Raw genomic sequence first — 22,837 nt, forward strand, 5'->3', positions numbered from 1 at the left:
TTTAGCTCCAAAAATTAATAAATTAAATCAAATTTAAAGAAAAAAATGAAGACAAATTCGACCTTAAACAATCTACATCTAAATTACATAATTGCCTAAAATTAAATGTAAACAAATATGACTAAAACTAAATGTACATAATATGAATACAAGTAAAAAAACAAAAACTAATTGCAAAAACAACAAAAACTGAAAACGATTTATTCACAAATTAATTAATACAGTAATCAAATCAACTGGAATCAAATAACAACCACAAAAAATAATAAAAAATAAATAAATCTTTCAAGTAAAAATAATTTAATATTGATTGTTGATTGCTAATTTAAATCCTAAGTTAGACTTCGACTCGTCATTGTCGTCAATTGAAGAAATTGACTTAGATTTGGTTGGTTTCATTGGGATTGGCCGATTGGAATTTGGGAGGAGATATAAATTTTTGAAATTTTCACCTTCTATACTGACGGGCCGATTTAGGCCCGAAAGCCCGGCGTGCTTTTTGGCCCGCGGGCCCCATGGGCCGGGCCAGGGAGGCCCGGTTTTTTTTGGGCCTTGGAAATCCTAGCCCAGCCCGGCCAAAACTATGGGCGGGCCGGGCGGGCCCATCGGGCCGGGCCATTTTCGGCCCATTTTGACAGCCCTAGAAATATCAATGACAAGTTATGGTTTGTAATATTATGATCCCTTTTAAACAAAATTAACATAGCGATAGATTTGTAACCAAATTGACTGTTGGTCTTATAAGAAATTTAAAAATATAACCAATTCGATTTTCGGAATGATAATTGCAAATGCTCGTGCGCTAAAAATCAATTTGACTGTCAACTAAGCAAATAAGAATGAGACTCAATGGGGAATATTAATTTCACATAAACAGATAATCTTACCGTTTTTATTTATGTATTCATATCCAAATAAAATATCGATCAAATTTCAACTCCGATGAGAAAAATCATATAAGTTTTGGACATCAGCGAAACTTAGTATCCTGCTTTTTGGATGCATCGGATAACCAATTAGTATATCTTGAGATTTGAATAATGAGTGCGTTTACTTTTATGGATAAATTTATGAAATAATGGTGTCAAATGGCCAGATTGAACATGCAAACATAATATTTGGCCACTAATTAAAAAAACACAAATTATGGTCATTAATTAGGCAATATGCCTAATATACCCCTAATTGGGCGGACTGGGTAGGGTCAGGAGCGCGGGTCGGGTTAGGCACTTATGGCACTATTAGTGCCATAAGTGCCAACGAAATTTTTTTTTACTCCCCCTGCCATGTCTACCCCCAGACTCCGACCCCACCCACCCCCAAGCCAAAAGAAACTTTTTAAACACTTCCCCTAGGGTTTAGATATTCCATTTAGGGTTTAGATTATTCATTTAGGGTTTAAATGTTCCATTTAGGGTTTAGATGATGTTGTTGTTTCTATATTTATTCTGCATGTTTGGCACTTATGGCACTAATAGTGCCATAAGTGCTAAAAAGACCATTTTACTTTATTTTATTTTGGATTTTCGTTGGCACTTATGACACTATTAGTGTCATAAAATAAAATAACAAAAGTAAAATTTGATTTATTTTTATCTAAGGGGGAGTAATTTTTTTTTTTTTTGTTTTTGGCTTGGGGGTGGGTGGGGTCGGGGGTCTGGGGGGGTAGACAGGGCAGGGGGAGTAAAAAAAAATTTCGTTGGCACTTATGGCACTAATAGTGCCATAAGTGCCTAACCCGACCCGCGTGCCTGATCCTACCCGGCACGCGACCCGCGCTCCTGACCCTACCCAGTCCGCCCAATTAAGGGCAAAAACGTCCCAAAGCTATAAAAATGGCCAAAATTTATGTTTTTTCAATGAGTGGCCATAATTTGTGTTTTATGATTCATTTTGGCTATTCCAAAATTTTACTCTAAATTTATTATTAAAAAATGATAATAAAAATTTATACCTTTAAATATTTCTTTTCTTTTTCAATATTTGGCACAATAGAGAAATTCACCATTTTCCTTTCAATATTTGTATTTTAAGGATGGATAATATTATCCACTAAGAAATGGAGGGATAATATTATCCATCCTTGAAGTGAAAATAAGGAAAGAAAAATGACGAACTTCTCTTTTGTGTCAAAAATGTTGAAAAAGAAATGAGACATTTAAAGGTATAAATTTTATTATTTTTTATTTTTCAATGATAAATTTATCCATCAAGGTAGATGCATTCTAATATAAAACTATTGCATTCTAGAGTGACCTTGTGCTGTCATCCAAATCCTACCAGGCCAAGGTCTATGTAATATGAATCTGTCACATTTAATTTTTTAAAAACAATTTATTCATTTATATGATTTACAAACAATTATACAAAAACATTAGTTTATCTCGTGTATCGGTGTATGTGCACCCAAAACAATGGTGGCAAGTTGTTATGAACACACAAAAGGACTTACTATATTTTTTATTGGGATGAACTCCTGTGAGACCGATCTTATGAATGAAACCAGTTTTTCACGAGAAGGCGTAGCTACGGAATGTAGGACGAAAGCTCGATTTTGGCGAAGCTACAACCTTGGTCCAGGGCACGACAGCGACTTTGGCAAAGCTGCGACCGCGGCGCAGTCGCAGAGTACATATGTGTACTGAAAAAAAGCTAATATAAAAATATTACTCCCTCCGTCCCAACTTTTAGTATCCAACTTTCCTTTTTTGGTCGTCCCACATTTTGGTATCCATTTCTATTTTTAGTAAAAGTAGGTGGGGCCCTTACTCCACTTTAATTATTTTAACTCTCACATAAAATGTGGAACCCTTATTCCACTCACAACACATTAATCACTTTATTAAAACCCGTGCCGTTTTCAACTGGATACCAAAAGCTGGGACGGAGGGAGTATGATTTTTTCATATCAATTATTACTTTTTATTATGAAAATTAGGACTGTCTAAATGAATATCGGGTATTGAATAACCCGATAATCGAACCGAATCAATTTATCCAATAATCAATTTTTTCGATTGTTGGATCGGTTTTGGTTATTGAATTTTCAAAAAATTTGGTATCGGTTAACCCGATAACCGATTAGCATTAACCAAATAACTGATTATTATTTCATTAATATTCCCTCTGTCCTTATAACATGTATCCAATTTGTCATATCCGTCCGTTCTCATAAAATGTATCCAGTCTATTTTTGGTAAGTTTTCCACTAACAATAAAGTGGGACCATTATTCCACTTACAACACATTCAATTACTTTATTAAAATTCGTGCCATTTAAAAATTGATACTTTTTATAAGAACGAATGGAGTATTTTTTTTAATTATAATTATTATTTTATCATTCTAATTTCGATGTTTAGTTAAATTAAAATTATGTTGTATTAAAAAAATAAGAAATAGTTTTGGTGCAGTGGATTAGTCGCTCCTTGTATTTGTTGAAGACTTGTATTCAATTCCTCCAACTTGCAATTTAGTGATTTTTTTTAAAAAAAAAATGGGTGTTTGGATACCCGAATAACCAAACACCCAATTCGATTATTGGGTAATCAAACACCCAATTCGATTCGAAACGGTTATTGGAAATAGGCTCAAGTAGATTTCAGGTAACCGAAATTTTCGGTTCGGGTAACCAAACCCGAACCAATTGACAGGCCTAACGACAATAATTACTTGACAAATAAATGAAAAGTATAAGTTATCGTGAGTAGAAATAACAATTGTCGTGAAAAAAAGTATGTTTGACAAACATTGCATTTCTTTAAATCGATTGTTATTTCATCAGAATGATAATTAGTTTGAAATATTCGGCCTGTGACCCTGTCACAGTCCAAAATCTCTAAGGATGGCTTATAGTTGGGGTTATGACTCGAAAATGAGATTAAGAAGTGGGGAAAGAAAGGGGCAATTACTTAATAGTCAATCACTTTATGAAAATAGACATTTATCAATATAACACTAGGATCATAACTGATCACCTGAACACCTAAGTATCATATTTGAAATAGAATATTAGCATAATCAGAGTATCTTGTAGCGAAAATACGTGTACATATCCATTCATTCCTCTAATCGTATCAATATAATATGCACAAAACTTGTCATACAAAACTAAAGCATTCAACATTTCATTCATAACATATCTTCACAATCATGTTCCTGCAACTGTTTAAAATCATAATACTGTTAAAAGATTGTAACCAAAGTTACCTTTTTCCCGATTGAGTGTGATGCATGGAGCGTTGAGCGGTGTCGCATGAATTCATATTAGTCAAATGACTCGACTTGGCTTTTGAAGGAAATACTTGGGCCAGAGCAAACGAACTGCTCTGATACCACTCTGTCACAGCCTGTCTCCAAACTTGATGGCTGTCCCCATAGACTAACACAAGTATTTTCTAACGTGTTTTTCCCTCACTCACATGCTCCCCGAGAAACTTCTCAATCACTATTTTTATAGCAACAAAAACTGCAACTAACACAGTATTATTGTAGCACATAAACGGTAATCGAGTATCATATCCATAGGGACTGATAAATGAAACCACTCTAAGTAATTTTAATAAAACTCTAACAATATTCAGGTAAAAGACCGGCGTCGTTAACAGCGTCGGTACACAGTGAGGGTACTAATGGCAACAGTTCGTTTTAGTGTTTGATTGAGCCATTTAATTTACAATAAGTTTTGGTGTTTTGTTTGAGTTGGTAGACTAGGATTTGACTGGCCCCTATATGAAAGTTGCTGCGAAAAAAAAAATTAATAAATTAAGTTTGACCTTTTGCAATTAATTTCCAATCCTTCAAAATTTGCATCACCATGATTTCCATATATACTGTAATCTCCATTCTCAATAGAGCTAAGAGCGTATCCAATAAGGGCTCTATAAAGCCCTCTTATTCAGTGCATTGACTTTATAAAGAGCTTTATAATTTTTATTTTTATTTTATCACATTTTTACTCTTTAATTTTAAAATTCAATATTTCATTAAAATTAAATTTAAATATTATATTAATTAAAATAAAAATTATACTAATAATTTAGTAATTAAAATTCAAAATTACATTAATTAAAAAAATTACAATAATTTAAATCTAGACTACATCAATCCTCTACGCTTGAGCACTTCTTTGAGCATGTTCTTGTGCCATGCCAAATGCATTTCTGACATATTTGAAGTATCCGTAATGAGGATTTTGTAATCGAGCGTCTCCCTTTTCACATCGACAACTTTTATTTTACTTCAACGACTTTAGATTTTGCTTCGGCGAGAGAATTGGTTGAGGTGGTAAATACCTCGATTCCTTTGGAAACACGTTCCATTGCTTCGTAGTATTGAGTCTTCTCCGTTGATGACTCCACTTTTTTCACTTGCCTTTGTCGCGCTTTGCCGCATTCTGGCCTTGGGGCCTCGTCGTGATACTTGGCTCAGAAGATGTTGTCGTGGCCTGTCCTTCCGAGCCCTTCGACTTCTTCGACGAGCGAACCGCTGACATTCGCGCAAAAGCATTGTTGGCCTCGTAGATCTCATGCGCTTGTTCAGTTATTTGCTCATCATTTATTCCGCTAGCACAATTGGCTTTACATTTCTCGTAAATCGCCTCCCACACCTTGACATCCTTTTGATCGCGTTGAAAGTGAGATTTGATCTGCTTCTTGTCACGAACATGAGCCCCATCATACCGATCATCGTTGTATTTTCTGGTGATATCTCCCCAATATTAGGTTCCCTTTTTCTCCATTCCCGTAATTGGGTTGTGGGTAGCCTCCACCCACAACATACAAATGAGCTTCGTCTTCGCCGATGTGTACCCGGTGCTGGGCTTCGACTTCTTTGGCTACGACACTTCGACGATGTTGTCTACAATGGCATGAGTTGGGTTCACTGTGGTTGGAAGAGAGCATGGAGAGAAGATATTCGAGGCCTGCAAGAAAGGTGCGAACCCCATCATCGGGGAAGAACTAGAAAGCCCCAGGGAAGAAGAAGAACACCCGAGGCTTGAGCTATATTTTTCATATATATAGCCATTGAATTGGTCTTCCATTTTTTGGCAATTAAAATTAAGTCAACTAAAATCAACTTTAGAATAATGAAAATGAAACAAGCAGATACAATTAATTGGCAAAGTTTTTTTTTTTGAATCACAAACAGACCTAATTCTACGGAGGCGACGCTCCGGTGACAGATAAATCAGGGGCTGCAGTGGTGAGAGAGGGAGATATATTAAGAGATAGAGAGAGATAGATGGAGCACGAGAAAGATAGGGAACGAGAGATATTACCTGGCAGGACAGACAGCGTGGTTTCAGCGGTGGCGGCGCAGTTTCAGCGGCGGTGGTGGGATGACTTAGTGACGGACATACAACACCTGTGAGAGCAACACAAAGAGAGTGAGTGAGAGCATAAGAGAGATAGAGATAGAGAAGAGAGCGAGAGAGATAAAGACGTGAAGAGCTCTCGATCGTCGAAATGAAGAGCTCTCGATTCGTCGGAGGAGAATTTTGAAGTTAGGGCACCAAATCTGAAAGGGAAAAAGCCCGAGGCCTATTTTACTAAAACAAACACCGACAGACTACCAACGGTAAAGCTTCATCGGCAACAGTTTTTCCGGCTTTCCATCAGAAGTTTTACCCGTCAGTGATTCCATAGGTAATTCACGCGGAAAAAGCAGAAAAAAACTTCGTCATAGATTCGCATAAAGCCATCAGTGATTACCCACAGAAGTCGCGCCACCAATGATTCTGTTAGTATACAGTGGTTTTTTGTAGTGTTAGATCCCAAAAATACTATAACAATATCTTATATCATTAAATATACATTAAAAATCTATATGATTTTATGTTTCATTGCTAAATTAATTAAAAAACTAACTTCTGTTTAATTATATTAATCATGAAAAGAATAATTTTTCAATATATTGTGAAATTTATTACAATTATTAAACTTTAACAATTTATTAATATGAAATTCATGAATTATGTGCAATGCACATACTCTCTGCTAGTTTATATTAAATTGTTCTATGGACACAACATTGTGTGATTTGATAGCCAGGCTTTGGAAGGAGTGTGACTTGTGGAATGTGTTGAAACCGATGTGGTACCTTTCTTTGGAAGATATCTGCGGAACGATTTTTCCGTAGATGGGAGTGGATGGCCTACAACTTTTTCTAGTAACTTGGAGATATCTTCATGGAGACAAAAAAGGTGATACGCACATAACATAATCATACGAGTAGATTGAAATACAAATTAAAAGATAGAACAATCTGCAACAAGGGAACCCGAGACAGTCTGAAACAATGATACAAATTGTCATTAAATATAAAGAATCACTTATAATCTATTGCATAAAAGAATTGATTACAACATATGTAAGAATGAATTAAATGTGACAGCCGCAGCAGAGGTAGAAGAAGCAGAAAGTGGAGACAAGAACAATGGCTTCCACCACATAAACAATCTTGAAAATGACATCATCAACCAACCATACTCTAATAATATTTATCTTCTTTGTTTTGATGGAAGAAATTCTCCATCTCCACCACTCCTTCCTCTCTCCCTTCAATGCCCAAATCCTCCTCACCATCTCTCTCTCTCTCTCAGAATGTTGGCTAGTTTATAAGGAAAAAGGGAATTTTCATTGATTATATCTGTGAGAATTGCCGAAGTTGGTAGTATACTAATATTCTTGATACTGCATAACAGCTGCTGCACTTTCTTTTTTTCATCTTTTTCCGAACGGGAAATTGACACCTTTTAAATGATTAATTAATGCGTAACGGCTTCATACTTTTTGTGTCAATCTCTCAAACGGCTAGCAGACGTTCTAGATGATTAGTGCTAATCAACATATGTAAATTGTAATGGAATTTGAGTTAGATATACTAGTGTGGAAAAAGATGTTAACCAATAACCATATGCTATTTTGGCTACATGGTTTTTACACAGCCTATAATTGCAGTACAATAGTAAGCACAAAAGTAAAAGTATGATGAGCTCAACTGAAACGGTAAGTAATGTGAATTATAGTATCTGATAAGACAGTAATGATCAAAACCCAGAAAATTTCAAGAGGCCGAAGACTTCTCCTCCTTCCTCCCGGACAAAATCATTGATATCTGGAGGCCCCGACTGAAGGCTTGGTTGAAGAGCAGACGCGTCTGGAACTCAGACATGAAAGGGAACCACGACAGCACAACAACCGGCATGAAGATCACGAGGCCCATTATGGCCTCGTAAGCTCGTGACAGTTCCATCACAGACTCCCAAAGTCCGATGCCCTTCAAGCAAGGCGCGCATGCTTGAGCAATCTGCCATTAGTGACATCAATCAGAGCAAGAACCAAAGCATGTATAACATAGAATGGAGGAAGAAAAAACGCGAGAACCAAATGCTTACGAGGATCAGGGCCCACCCGGTGGGCAAGAAGGCCAACGTAGCAGCAAAGATATCACTGATAGCAAGGCCAGCAACAACAAATAGCACAGTCATCACTGATGCAAACCCGAGGAACAGAAGCGCTTTCAGAATCCTAAACATGAGCTGAAAGTCTGTACCAAACTTCCGTCTCCCCATCGACACCATCTGTGGCAAAAACAGCTGAATCATGATATTGACCTTATGCAGACAGAGATAAGGAAAAATCCGAACATTCATACCTTTAAGACGAGAAGAACTGTGAGCATCACAAACCAAGACAAACCGTAGACCTACGAGATGAATGATTTTGAGCTAGAGTGATGACAAGAAGGTATGGTGAAAGAAAGAGATGATTGCATTAGGACGTACCATGATCTCCTTGCGGCCGTGTGATATTTTGAGGCGATAGACAATGCCGTACTGGTATATGAAAAATCGAGATGCAAGGATGATCTCCAGCACTCTGCCCCTTATATTAGTGTATTTCAAGTGTTCATGCTCTCCATTCCACCAAGATTCCCAACTTTTATCCTGTGCAATCCCGATCCCACCACGGTTTCCCATCCACTTCTTCCAATCCGTCCAATCATCCACGGTCTTTTGCCAGTCGAAACCGGATGGGTTAAAAACGAAAGGAGCGAACAGCCAGGAAGCAACAAGGAACCACATTGAAAAGGTGATGAAGAAATATAGTGATGAACTGCGGTAGGAGTGCCCATATACCTCGTAGATGATCAAAAGTAACAAAAGCTCCAAACCTTTGACAAAGTGACTGCGGGAATACATTCTATAGTTATCAGCAAACTTGGCATGAAAGACGACAAAGCCACGCCCTGTGGCTCGGTATTTCGACCCCCCATGTAACAGGGTTCTACCATAATAGTGGGCTTTTGTTCCAAGCTGAAATGTGAAGAAGACAGATGCCAGCTGCAATTGCATGATGATTAAATCGCCAATGGCAGTTCGAAAGCCTCGCTCAAGGCCGATTTCCATCACCATGGGCAACACCAGCAACAGGCCTAGCTGAAAAAGAGATTGAGTTGCCAAAGCCTCCTCAAGAGCTTTACTCTGACGAATATACGGATCATCCAGAATTCGCTTTTCTAAACCACTCAAGACCATGTATAGTCGTCCATATAAGAAGACGTAAACAATAAGCACAGTAACCTAGTGAGAAAAAATATTTTATCAACTTCTAATATGACAGAAACTATAAGCAAAGGAAATAGGTGTAATCTCACATACCATGCTACTGAAGTAAAACCCGACTGTGGTGAAGTAGAAGGACAGCATTCTGTAGAAATCAAACCTACGTCCAAGTCGATAGACATCTCTGCTAAGAGTCTGCTCTCCGTTGCCATTTGCAACCTTCGCCTCAAATAGAGATATCTGATTCATGCCAACATCTCGTCCCTTACCCACTTGGATGTATTCATGATGCGTTACATAGCCATTCCGCAGTGTTGAATTGTATCCTGAAGATATTAACTTGATCAAAACATAAGAAGGAGGAGGATGACGAGAAGAAGAAATTTTAGATATTTATACCAGAAATTTTAGACATTTATACCAGAAAATATATCTTCACTCAAGTTGATTGTTTTTGAAGCTTTGCTCAAGCCACCTCTTGTCAAATGAAAGATTCTGTCAAAAATATCGGGATGCCCGTAGTGGAACCTTACCCTGTGAGCATAGAAGAGCTTGAAACATCACATTATGACATCATGACACATGAAATATAGGAGTATGGACCAGAAAGCAACTTTACCTTAAAGGGTTTGCCAAAATCCTTTGCCCAATAGTCACAAAACTTGTTTCTTGATTGGACATGAACCAAGCAAGTGAGGAGACACTATTATAAAAAAGTGAAGTCAGTGCATGCATAGAATTGTATCATTGAAGGTTATTTGTCAAGATAATAGTATATACATTAGCTCTTCAAATAGAATGACAAACCTTCCTGTGAAGATGTGCTCCCTCAATCCCAGAATTGTCGGTCTTCTCTGTCCATGATGAGGTTTTAAGAATTCCTCCAAAACATTGCGCATCTTGAAAGCTTCCTCAAAATAATTATCCTGGGGAAAAACAACCATTTTATATGATAATGAAAACAAGCAAAGAGGAAATTAAATAGAGAACGTTTGGACTAACCTGATTCATGTCTATTGTTTGCAAGGCTTCTCCACGGGTAAAAATGATAGCATGGTTTTGATTCTCGGGTTTCCCCTCTCCGATTTTAGCTGGAGGGCCTGGAAGCTTGATACGGTATATTTCCTGGGGTTGCAATACAATTATGTAATTCACAGACCAAAATTAAGAAATCGGAAATGAATCAATTGCAACAGAACATAAACAAAATAGTCTTTCTTGTACCTCGTCCAGCTTATCCCCTCCCTTGACTAAGACAGAATAATAAACCTTCTCAGTTTTCTTTTGACTGTCTACTGACTCTACTGTCTCCTCCCTCTCATCTATATAAGCAATACGCAGCGTTGGATGCCTGGATAAGAGATTTTGAACTTAGCCAGTGTAAGATCGATCAATAAGACTAAGTGCTTACTGAAACTTACGTCAACATGAGGTTCAGAATATTGAGATAGTGTCCACGTTCTCGGGGATCACTAGACATCTTTTGTGCACCATAGACCTGGCAAGATACAACATAAGTGAACTTGAGATCTGCTAAAGCTTGTGCTCGTTCCTTAAGAGTTCTGTAGTTATGGTGAGTCGTATCAATGGCCCGATAGCCTCCAAATATAGCTGCAAGGGAAACATGAATATCGCAATCAACAGATAGCTCCAATTAAAAAAAAAAGATTTGATTTACTACAGAAAAATATCGGAGTGTGTGTGTGTGAGAGAGAGAGAGAGAGAGAGAGAGAGAGAAAGAAACCAACCATCATCATCAGCAAAATCCAGAAAGCATTGAAGTTCTAGGGCCTCCCTATAGTACATCATTCCTCTCACTGGATGCTCAGCAAGAAAAGTAAAAAAGGGAACATCCGTCAGAAATGTATATTCACATTAGGTTAAAAACACGTAAGTACATCTGTACATGCTTGTATATCTGACCTGTCCGAGCAAGTGTCTGTCCCCTGTAAGAAACCCAATAACGATCCATTTCATTCCTGTCTTTATTGGCATAACTGAGTTTGGGGTCTTTGATCCGCTCCAAATAATTTTTCCATTCATCTTTTTGTTTCAAAAAACAACGCGAGAGTTGAATATCTTCCTGAACAATCACAGTAGTTGCACAGGAGATAAATTTAGAACTCACCTGGATAAATCTTCTGAAGGTAAAACAAAGTTGAAATGCCATCCTCATTTTCCTTTTTAAGCTCATCCGTTGAATAGAGAACATCTTCTCTATAGTATGGTGTCAACACACTGAAAAATAAAACAGATTCAAATATACGCTAGAATTGCATGAGATTGACCTCAACTATCATGCCCGAGGATCAATTCAACGTATATGAAACAGAAAACAATTTAAGAAAGCCAACAAAGACAAAGCATGTAATCAGAAAGTACTAATAGAAAAGAAGCATTAACTACATCTTTTCCATTTACGATGATCAAAAGGAATGATAACAAAAGGGTAAGATTTCAGAGTTTTGGCCTACAATATGCTCCTGTCCGCTTCATAATTTACATGTTTTCAAATGGGAAATTTTTTATTTAGGTTTGGAAGTGGAGACTTGAGCATAATTACAGTCATGAGCCAGTAGACAAGCAACCTGAGACTTTGAAGATTAGATCATACCTAAAAGACAGCATGTTGCGGACTTTAGGAGCAGAAGGCATTGTCATAAATAAAGAGTTGGCAAAGAAAGTAATGCGTCGCCGAGCTTCTAAATTCATTGGGACATTGATTGCTGACTCTTTCACAGTTAAAAGTAAATGAAGTCGGACAACCTGCGCAATAGAAAATGAAACAAATTTAGAGTCATCAACATTAAGTCAGCTATAGAGAGGACACAGAAAACAAAACCTAACGAACCCTTTAAGTTTCCAATACCTTTTCCTTCCAGGAGCTGCTCTCCAAGAGATTGATATTTACCCTATCAAACTTCTGCTGTTCTTTCTCATTTCCTTGATCCAAAATCCTAAAGAAAGGCTACATTTCAAAATACTGAAAATATAGTATCACAGCTAGCTGTCAATAAAGAATTTAAAACTTACTTCTGGCCATCAAACATTACATCTTGAATGATAATTTCTATGATATCCTGGAGCGTGTTTATGATCTGAGATCTGTATATCTCGAGGTCTTCATAATCTTCCATCTGCCATTTAAACAATAACTCCAAATTGAAATTGCAAGAGACATTCAACATCTAGATTTACTGAAGAATTTGATGCTGAACTTTTAAAATTTGGATCTTACAAGAAGTTTGAAAAATCTATCCAATTTCTCACTTAATAAAGGCAGCCCAGCCATGTAAAATTCCCTCAAGAATCTTCGATCTTGTATGCTGCTGTCAACTTTGTCGCAAATTTGTCTGATAATTCTGAAAGTTGGAGCAAGAGTTCAAGAAGTAAGTCATCTCAGAAAAAAAAAAGGATGACAAAACAAAATCTACTCCTTTCTTTAAAATCAGAAATTAAGACAAACTTCTGCATGACAAGACAAATATTAATTATGTCTCTTACTCCTTATCCCCTTCATCTAGCAGAAGGCCAATGAGCACTTGCTTCAATGTCTCGTAGCATTCAATCACAGCAGACTTCATGAAATCATCGTTCTTAATTTTCCTGAAGAGTTCAGCATCTTCGTTTTCCTTGAAATCTTTTGCCATGTCCAGTGCTATTGGAATCTAATATCAACACAAAGACACACTCAACAAGAAAGCATAATAGAAATTAAGAAATGGGAACTTGATTAGTTTTTACCTTACTGGCAAGCAAGAAAGGAGGCCACTGGACAACAGGAACATCACTTGATGAATAAGGCACAAGAAGCAGATCTCTCTCCCTGAAAAATGGGTCCCGTATAATCAAATTATCGAATAAAAACCTACACTCATCAGGACAATTGAACTTTGAAGGAAAAGCATATGATTTCCCATCTAAGAGAGAGATACCGATGACTGATCAAGTCCTCGTTTCTGAGAGATGATATAAACTCATTCCACATCTGGGAGAACTTTGCAATGTTTATTCTCTCAAATATGTCATCCTGCCATAACAGTTAAGAGAAATAAGAAGGCTTTCAGATGTACATTTGTACAGTTTACAGACATTTAAATAAGGTAATTCACTTTAATATTTGAAAAATGTTTTCCAGACTGCCAATTTATCATCAAGAGATCATCAATGTAGTACCCCTCTATGACGTTTGGCTTCCCCTTTGGAGTATGGAACAAGACGCTTGCTGAAAGCTGAAGGAACAGATTCAAATCTTGCCCTTAACATGCCAAGGGTCCTAATCTAGCAAAGGAAAAATGGGTCAGGAAAGATTCTCGAAACATATCACTTAACACACATCATAAGTTGGGAAAGGTTTTTAGGGCATTATCTAGCAACTTGACAGGGCCAAAATCACTAACCTCTCCAAGGTGGCTAAATGCACCATAGATCCCACCAATGATAGTTCCATATATAGCATACCATATTTGTGTATCCATGAAATATACCTATATGCAAATTAACTTTTCAAAAAAATTAAGAAGAAAAATTGGTAGAAACATTTCATGGCAAGAGTGTATTTGGTCACATACCAGAATGACTGGAGCCCAGATAGCAATAACCACGCCCATATTATGAGTTGCTGAATTCCATATGCACATTGATTAGATCGTCAACCATAGAAGTAATAGAAACAAAAACCAAATTGTTAATTTGAGAAAATGTTACCATTTGGAAAGAAATCATGCCAATCATAACTACTGACAGTGATATTCATGATCGTCCTTGTCGGTTCAATTAATGGCAGTATCTGATTAAGGCAAAAATGAAAGTCTGATGAGAATTTATTCAAGAGCAGAAAGCTCATGAAAATACACACAACTTTTGAAAATAGAGGAATGATGTCTATGATCATAGAAAAAACTGAATATAGAAGACGAAGTTTCTACGGTTATGCAACCACATTTGAATTAATTATTGTTTGGGATCATTATGTCAGATACAGCAGCCTATTGTCAGAAGAACACAAAATCATGCACCATGGCAATAGAGGTATTTAGGAATTTTGAATGATAAAGTTAGTATAGCATATATCTCTATTAGTGTTCCTCAAAGTCCCCAAGATGAATATATATATATATATATATATATATATATAGGAGAAGGTTCAATGGAGAAGTAAATGTTTGCAAAGAAAGGAGAAGCAATCTCAGCCATTGATCTTATCTAATCTAACGGTCAGCATTCGTTCGTTTAACGTTCAACGAGAATTGTGTTGAACTTATACAGGGTTCGAACCCCCAAACCCCCAAACGTTCAACAAAATTATTCGTATGTTCAACCGCTTCTACTGACATGTTCATGACATATTCAATGTTTCTCCATTCTCTACTTATATATCCTTCTCCATAGAATGCGACCCTATATATATATATATATATATATATATATATATTTCTTGTCAAAGAGAATAAGGTCACCTCAACATAGTAGCTAAATGCTAGCTTGCTTATTAGCAGTGTAATCCAAAATAGTGTGTACCTGAGAATAAAAGAAAATTGAAATCAAAGGTACGCAAAAAACTAAGAGATTATCTAGTAACTCGAAGAGACAAGTAGCAAAACAAGGAAAGAAAAATGGGAAATTGTTATTCCATATAAAAATTTGTCTCGCAACTGAAACCTTTTCTTTTGTTGCAATTTGCGACCTGTACACTGTATATATTCAAATTGAACTGGACTACCTTAAATACCCTTGCTAGTGGCTATTACTTACAAATTTTGGCCATAAATAAAATTTAGGTTGCGAGCTGTAACAAACAAAAGGTTTAGGTTGCAAGCACAAACACAACTATATAGTTCAGGAGGCAAAATATTTTTTCCTCTAAAAGAGAAACCAAGAAGTAAAGGAATAAATTGACATGCATAGTAACCAGCATATTTATAAGTATCTTTGGGGAGTACTAAGAACACATGCACAAACATATAAAAACCATGACAAAGAGATGGTCTGATTGAACAAATAAATGTAGCACACATGCACACAATTGACAAATCAACTAATGTGACTAATGTAGTTGTGCATGTGTTACATTTATTTGTTCAATCTGGTCATTTCTTGTTCATGGATTTATGTGTTTGAGCACGTGTTCTTAGTTCTCACCAAAGATAGCATGCATTGTTTAGGGGCAACTACGATATTTTACTTGAAAAGGGAGAACATATCTTCATGCATTCCTCTTCCAATATACAGCTTTGGCTGGAACAGAAAAAAGGACACATTAAAACCATAATTTATCATAGTCATCAGAAAATGCACCTTTAGATCAACTAACCTGAGCCCACCACATAAGAAGAACAATGATGCGCCAATTTGAGCGTTCCATGACTCTCCGCAGAAAAGGAAATAAAAAGAGGAAGGAAGCTAACATATTAGGTAGAAAATAGATTGCAATGCAGTAATAGTAAAGGTCTTGGTTCTGCCAATCTGCTCCCAAATTGTCGATTAATCTCATTATCCCAGTTGGGTTCTGAATAGATCTGGAATATGTCAGTGGCATGACTATAAGCCAAAATGTAGCAATTGCCAATTTCAGGAGATATCGGAGTATCTGGGTAACTTTCAGGCTCCTCCAGGCGTTGAAACTGAGGACCATGTCGAGGACAGCTACAGAGGGATGATAGACATGTTATTAATATATTACGCAGGAAGCTCTATGTCGAGTGACAAAATTGACAGAATACTGAAAATGTACAGACCCGCCTACAGACACAAAGAAAAATATACTCCCTTCGTCCCAGTACAAATGTCCCACTTTCCATAATGGGATGTCCCATTACAAATGTCTCATTCCTTTTTTGGCAACATATTCTCTCCCTATACCTAATATTTAAACGATTTCCACCAACCCATTTTATCCACTAATTATACATTTCTTAATCTCCGTGCCCAAAAGTAATGGGACATTTGTAATGGGACGGAGGGAGTACAATTTAAAAAACAAAAAGGAAAAAGGCTAACAGGTACCTCGCAAGAAATTCAAAATGGCAGCAGTGATAAAGATGCTCAAAACACTTCTGAATACATCCTCGTCAAAAAGAACATTTGAGGATACACGTTGATGCCATGCAATTATAATCATTGCCTGATACATATCAAGGAACTGGTAATTAAAAGAAGAGAAGAAAATAAAAAGTTTAAACAAGAAATGTTAATACTACTGAAGAAGTTTTCATAGTTCGTCCCCTGCTGAGACTCTTCAAATAAAACCAACACCTTGCTGCACCAAGGAAATTCCCTTTTCCCTCATCATCCTTTCACTAAATGCTTCTTATTTTCTAATGAAAATTGTTAACTGTAGTAAATATTGCATTGTCATTACCATCCAGGAATTTTGTAAATCTTTTTAGATTGGCTTCTATAGATAAGGTGATTAGAAAATGATGACACATCTTGAGATTTGATTTTATGCAAGACATATGAGACTCTCAAATGTGGTTTCTAGAAAATTCATTTATGTATACTTCCAACACTAATTAAAAGCCATAAAGCACCTCAAGATGAATATATACACACAAATTCACAGAACATAACAAAATGAGTATAAATGAAGTACCTGGAGTGCCAATATAAAGAAAATCCACATTCTGTCAAAACTCCTGTAAAGGTGCCAAAATGTGCGCACTTCCACAAAATTAGTCTTGGGCTTTCTATTTCCGACAGCCTGGTTATTTCTCTGTGAAACAATCTGATTAAGTACCAGTATTTCTTAGTTTCAAAAATGAACTTAGATATACTTTTAGAAAACTGGAGTACATACAAAGCCATTAGAATTACAATTTACAACTTCAAGCAAACATCTCAAAATTCAGTGAGTGAACAAAGTGACTTAGGACTATCCCTTGGCTGTACTTTGCTTCTTCCTTTTTGTTTATGGTTTAACTTATATTTCACCAACATATTTGCTTTGCTAGAAGAAAGGAATTAAAAATGAAACATCTATTTCATATTAGTTTGCATGACTTAAATTTCCCTTTGTTAGTGGTAGCCGACCCACATTGCAAGTGGAATCCAACTTAGTTTCAAAGATGTACCTTTGCAATCATTTTTAAGAAATGATGCCTTATCATATGAAAAATCAATCATGTTATACAGGATAATCAAGAAAGAGGTGTGACAGGAGAGGTCTGTTTGCGTTTATCAACACAATGAATGTAGATATAACCATGTTATAGGGCTCAATACCTTGTGTCTGGACTTTATCACAACCGAATGCACAAAAAAATCAGCTTTTAGATCCAGTGGCCATTTCAACCTAAAACACCTCTTTGTCCTGACAAGGGAGGAAAATGCAAGGGCAAACAAACCAAGAAACAGAATTAATAAATAAATAAAATAATTCAAACATTGAACTGCAAGGGAAATAATTTTAATTGTGACTTCGCCAAATAAGATTTATCCCATTAAAAGTATTTGTGAAGGTCTCAATAATCTGGGTTTCTGTGTTCTGATAAGTTCATTATATGTTCCAAGAAGTTAACCAGAAAATACAGAGTTATGATCAATGAGGTACCAAAAGTATTCATTCAGATCATCATAGTTTCTCCATGCTGAATGGCTTGCTTTTCCATCTTTGTTTCTCCTGGCTTCCTTTATTCAGAAGATGAATGATTAATATGAAATGAATAATTAAATAAATAACCAATACCAAATTGTCATTTACCTTTTGCAGAACGTCATAAATAGGGGTCACTATCTTCTTTAGAAATGATTCCTCACCTAGTGGTGCTAGTTGGGTAGCAGCTCCAGTAACGTGTTGAGCATTATTGAAAAGAGTTTCATGCATCTCCTTTGCCATCTTGTATTCCAAACAGAACAAGTTATTCTTTTGCATACATATATAAGAATAATCATCAGCTACGTACTTGAACAGTAAACAGAAGAACAGCAAGAACTTTCTTTTTTGCTTATACTAAAAACAATGGCATATATAATAGCATGTCAAGTAAGATGTCAGGACAATAGACGTGAACATACACAGTGAAATATATAGCATAAGCACTCTGGCATAAATCGAATATTTGACGCTTCACCCCAAATAAGGAGGTAAAGTCCAATGTACAGAAGCTGCAACTGTTGTCTCCTTTCATCCCGTGGACAGCTGTAAGCATGTAAATCACATAGTCAGATAGTTACATGGTTATGTGACATACTAATAAGGAAATTTTGGTAATAATGCAGTCAACTTACTCCAGATGTTGTTTAAGGTGTAGATATTTACACCACGACTGATAATTTTTAAAAATCCTGTCCATCAAATCCTGAATCATCTTGCCATCCAACTGGTGTATTAAAAGAGGAGATCAAATCAGGCATGAATGGATTTTCTTTGTAATCTTTGATTGTTCCATGGAGAACAAATGACATTCTTACATGAGCATAAGTCTGAAGATTCTTGTTTCTTATGTCCATATTTGCAAGAAGCAATATCAAGTGCTCCCTCTGATTAGCAACATTTCCTTTCTTCAAAACACCAAAGGAGAATACAGATGTATTGAGGTGAGCCATCTTAAGTATCCAAATTCAGTAAAATAACAGAAAATTGGAAAAGGATTTGCAAATGCAGTCAATAAATCAGATGAAGTGTGTGTGTGTGTCATAAAAGAACCAAGGAAGCCCAACTTAAATCTTTAGCCTATTGGACTAGCAGTAGTCAAGTGACTACAACACACACAATGTAGTAAGCATACCTGAAACCCAAAACGTAAAGCAAGCCATTCAAGGATATCATTGACTGGCCTCTCTCTTTCTTCAGGCATTTGGAAAGTTGGAAGATAATCGACATAACGAATAGCTTGAAGCGCTGCTATGATCTAAAATAAGTAATCCAGAAACATAGACTATAAGATGGAGGGAAGACAAAAGTTCTTAATTGCATATTTGTATATGAATCGACATTATAGACACAATGCATATAAAATGACCTCAGGGAGCTCCATAATTGCTGGTTTAACACCAATAGCATGCAAGGGAAGAATGTTGAAGTGCTCATATTGTTCTTTTTTCTCCCGAACATCTTTAGCATATCTTTGGGTCTGCATTTATGATATCATTTAATTGAATTAAGAAATTCTTTCACCACAGCATAGGACAATAATTCACTAGTATTGGAAACATAACCAAACCTCACTGTCAACTTTTGTTGCCGGCACTACCGTCCTTAGCACATCATACAAGACAGTAGCAATCTGATAGATCTTTGCCATCTCCTCCCTTATAAGAAAGATTAACATCATTAAACCACCAACTAAAGTATTCTGTATTTTATTGAAATAATAACAAAGGCTTGGGATTAAGCCTCACGGTGTTTTTGTATGTTCCCCCCTTTTGATATTGTGCTCATAGAACAGCTGATAATATTTCTGGATTTCTCTAGGATCGTTACTTGCAAGCTTAGGTGTTGTCTCTGCTTCTTCCTGCAACCATTGATTTTTAAACATAAACAAGACTAGATGCACTGGATAAAATAAAGAAATAATCTAAAGCAAGCACCAGATTATGACTTATGCTGTATTTAAAACTTTAAATAGAATTAGCTACTTGTAGTCAACTGTCTCTTATGTTAGTTTTATAGCTGCATGTTAATATCAGTTAATTGCCGGAATGGTATCTGAATAAATTTTGAACTATCATCCCAAATCAGATATTGATTAAGAAACTAGATCCACTTCAAGTATTTGCCTAGATCATTGCAACTTCCTATATCAACACTCGCTCGTGGCAGCCGGACCATTGATTAGTCGTACATCGTTTTTGGTACATTGCTTGAGAGGTGATGAAAGGTTAAATAATTTTTTCTTCTCTCCGTAATCCTATAGTATATCTGACAATCATCTTTAAAGATGGCAATGATCTTCAGTCATCACGTTTCCAGACTCATCACTAATCCCAGCAGCTCCCTTGTCAATGTAACATTTCAAAGATTGTACCTAAACCATGTTTGTATACAGTAAATTGTTGTTTTGATCTCTCTCAGTTATTAGTGTTTCTAGTTTTCCTGGCAAACATACAATGAATCTAGGAATAAATTTTGGAGACAAGTATATAGCAGAGCATTAAAGATATAAGGAGTCACGAGATAAAGCTCAAAGACCAAAATTTCAGGAACATAGTTCTTGCAGAAATCAGAATAAATTTCTAGGAAACTGAAAATCAACATCATCCCAACCTTTTCAAGTCTGTGTAGCAAGTATGTTTTAAATTGCCTAACACCCCGCCCGCTGGATGTTCGATCTGCCTTGTGCGCTTGCTCAAGTGCATGAAAACGGCCTGGTCCAATTTTTTTCCGAAAAAGAAAAAGACAGGAAAAGGAACTAATTAACTCTGAAGCATGACAAGAAAGAATAAACTAGGATAACTTATTAAAATAAACAAAAATTCCATATTTTCATTTTGATACGAGTCATGTGACATCAGTCAATAAAATCAATTTAACAAGGAGGAACTGGATACTGGAGTTGTCGATGTCTAGCTTCTTATGAAGCAGACAAGAATTCACTATTGTCCCAAGTTGGGAGAAAAGATAATTGATGGAGTGAGTTCTACTAGGAGTGACATGATAAGTTTCAGATTGAAATGAAAGTTATACAAAGCTCATTCCCGCGAGGCATCTACAAGAATTCAAAAAGTGAGCAAAATGAAAAATGTGGACATGAGCATGCCATTACTCTCTCTCTCTCTCTCTCTCTCTCTGTTCCCTTACTTATGAGTTATGACTATCGGAAAGGGACCTTGGACTCAAAGTGATTCAAAAAGACTGAAATACTTCATTGAAAGCATACCTATAATGCCTTGAGAAGTGTTCAAACAACGTATTATCTAATATATCATTGAGCCAATATAGAAACATTACTCAGCAGAAACCAACTAGCAGGACTATAAAACTTAGAGGTGAGAATTCTTGATGATAGCAAGACATGAACACGACATGCAAATAAATGCGAATTGCATAAACAAATGTTCCATGCGACACATATTGCATACACAAAGTTATAAATCAATAGCATTATTAATTAAGAAAGTATATTAACGCAATTTGATAATAACATAATGAACACCAAGTGCAAAACATAGACAACTAATAATTAATAAGAGTAGAGGAAAACAGACTTCAAAAGTATAAAGAGAGAGAGACGACTAAGAATAACATACCAAAACAACACTCACAACAATTAACATTCATGATAAAAAAAAAATCACAGAAAATCTTACACAAATAAGCAACGCGGGGATTATCTTCCTCGATTTCATTGGCCACGCGGAGAATTGGGGCAATGAATGCCAGCGACGAAGGCACCAGCTCACTGTCCACGGCGGAGTTTTCGTCGGAAGGGTCCATCACAGTTAGCGCCCTCGTCAGCCTCTTCGACAGAGACCGCGGCGGGCCCAGATCGTCCTTGGTCCCACTACTACTCGCCATGCTACTGCTAACGCCACTCCTCTTCCGCTACGGCCACGCCGCAATCCCTCCAATTTTCCCCCCTTTCTATCACCCTCAACTCTCGAGAAATCGTCACCGGTTCCAGAAACCTTTTGGTTGCAGCTGAGCATCCTTGTTGAAGAGTGCATCTGTGCATATATACAAAGCGAGAAAGATTGATGCTTTGATGAAGAAGTGGGGCAAAATCTTTTCCCCTTTTCTTTCGGTTTCTCTATGAGGAAGGAACGAATTTTGGCGCAATAAATTCGAAAATTGGTTGCTTTTTGAGTGGCTTTAATTTCGTCAAATGTGTTAAATAGTGGAAAGATTTTGAGGGCTTTAGCTGCCTTGTGAATCAGAATTCCACTTTGGAGAAGAAGAAGTGTCGAAGATAACTATATACTAACTGCCCTTTTCCCGCCCCTTTTCCTTCATTTCCAAACTTTTTTAAAATAAAAACTATTATCTACTTATCTACAAATACAATGATCGATAATTTTTTGAATAAATCACCAAACTTTGTCGATACACAAGTTTTCCCACTTTATATTATACCCCTTAATACAAATAGTAAACAAAGTGATACCCTTTCCGCTGCCGCTGTACAAAAGAGGTGGATTTATGATGTAAATTCTTTACTTCATTATTGATGTTTCAATTTGTATGTATTTTTTGTAAGAGAATTTATAAAGTAAATTGATATGTGAATGTATGGAATTTATGAAGTAAATATCACACTAAAATATCTTAGTCTTCGCATCGATCGTAAGTCTTTTCTTAGCTCAACAACTTTACGTCAGAAATTATTGAGG

The 22,837-nt window shown here is 36.4% G+C and overlaps 1 protein-coding gene across 2 annotated transcripts; it reads right to left on the minus strand.

Moving 5' to 3' along the window:
- Nucleotides 1-7,852: 7,852 nt before the first annotated feature.
- LOC131012211 (callose synthase 7-like) lies at nucleotides 7,853-22,424 on the minus strand. 2 transcript variants are annotated; one of them, XM_057940116.1, is made up of 42 exons: nucleotides 21,818-22,424; nucleotides 20,775-20,875; nucleotides 19,910-20,022; nucleotides 19,732-19,819; nucleotides 19,531-19,641; nucleotides 19,297-19,419; nucleotides 18,980-19,069; nucleotides 18,797-18,888; nucleotides 18,584-18,707; nucleotides 18,270-18,404; nucleotides 18,120-18,196; nucleotides 17,792-17,879; nucleotides 17,163-17,282; nucleotides 16,574-16,691; nucleotides 15,882-16,213; nucleotides 15,753-15,805; nucleotides 15,028-15,088; nucleotides 14,276-14,357; nucleotides 14,140-14,189; nucleotides 13,969-14,055; nucleotides 13,745-13,849; nucleotides 13,504-13,598; nucleotides 13,313-13,394; nucleotides 13,073-13,236; nucleotides 12,807-12,930; nucleotides 12,602-12,705; nucleotides 12,438-12,525; nucleotides 12,183-12,334; nucleotides 11,697-11,806; nucleotides 11,492-11,611; nucleotides 11,317-11,385; nucleotides 10,990-11,179; nucleotides 10,793-10,919; nucleotides 10,571-10,693; nucleotides 10,376-10,494; nucleotides 10,188-10,271; nucleotides 9,990-10,102; nucleotides 9,665-9,894; nucleotides 8,789-9,586; nucleotides 8,659-8,709; nucleotides 8,399-8,584; nucleotides 7,853-8,310 (listed from the first exon to the last, which is right to left on the minus strand). In XM_057940116.1, exons 1-42 carry the CDS (start codon nucleotides 22,023-22,025, stop codon nucleotides 8,068-8,070), a joined length of 5,730 nt encoding a protein of 1,909 aa, XP_057796099.1. In that variant the 5' UTR covers nucleotides 22,026-22,424; the 3' UTR covers nucleotides 7,853-8,067. The 2 variants fall into 2 exon arrangements, with proteins under 2 accessions (XP_057796099.1, XP_057796098.1); XM_057940115.1 differs by having other exon boundaries at nucleotides 17,163-17,294.
- Between the last annotated feature and the right edge of the window lie 413 nt (nucleotides 22,425-22,837).

Source organism: Salvia miltiorrhiza, chromosome 2 (genome assembly GCF_028751815.1).
Source record: "Salvia miltiorrhiza cultivar Shanhuang (shh) chromosome 2, IMPLAD_Smil_shh, whole genome shotgun sequence".
In the NCBI taxonomy this organism is placed as follows: Eukaryota; Viridiplantae; Streptophyta; class Magnoliopsida; order Lamiales; family Lamiaceae; genus Salvia; species Salvia miltiorrhiza.

Excerpts from the sequence above, each read along its gene's own strand:
- LOC131012211 (XM_057940115.1), bottom strand. The coding sequence starts at position 22,025 with ATGGCGAGTAGTAGTGGGACCAAGGACGATCTGGGCCCGCCGCGGTCT. Across the intron at positions 14,190-14,275 it reads GCATGATTTCTTTCCAAATG|CAACTCATAATATGGGCGTG; the intron begins GTAACATTTTCT and ends TATGGAATTCAG. Across the intron at positions 10,920-10,989 it reads ATTCTGAACCTCATGTTGAC|GCATCCAACGCTGCGTATTG; the intron begins GTAAGTTTCAGT and ends TCTCTTATCCAG.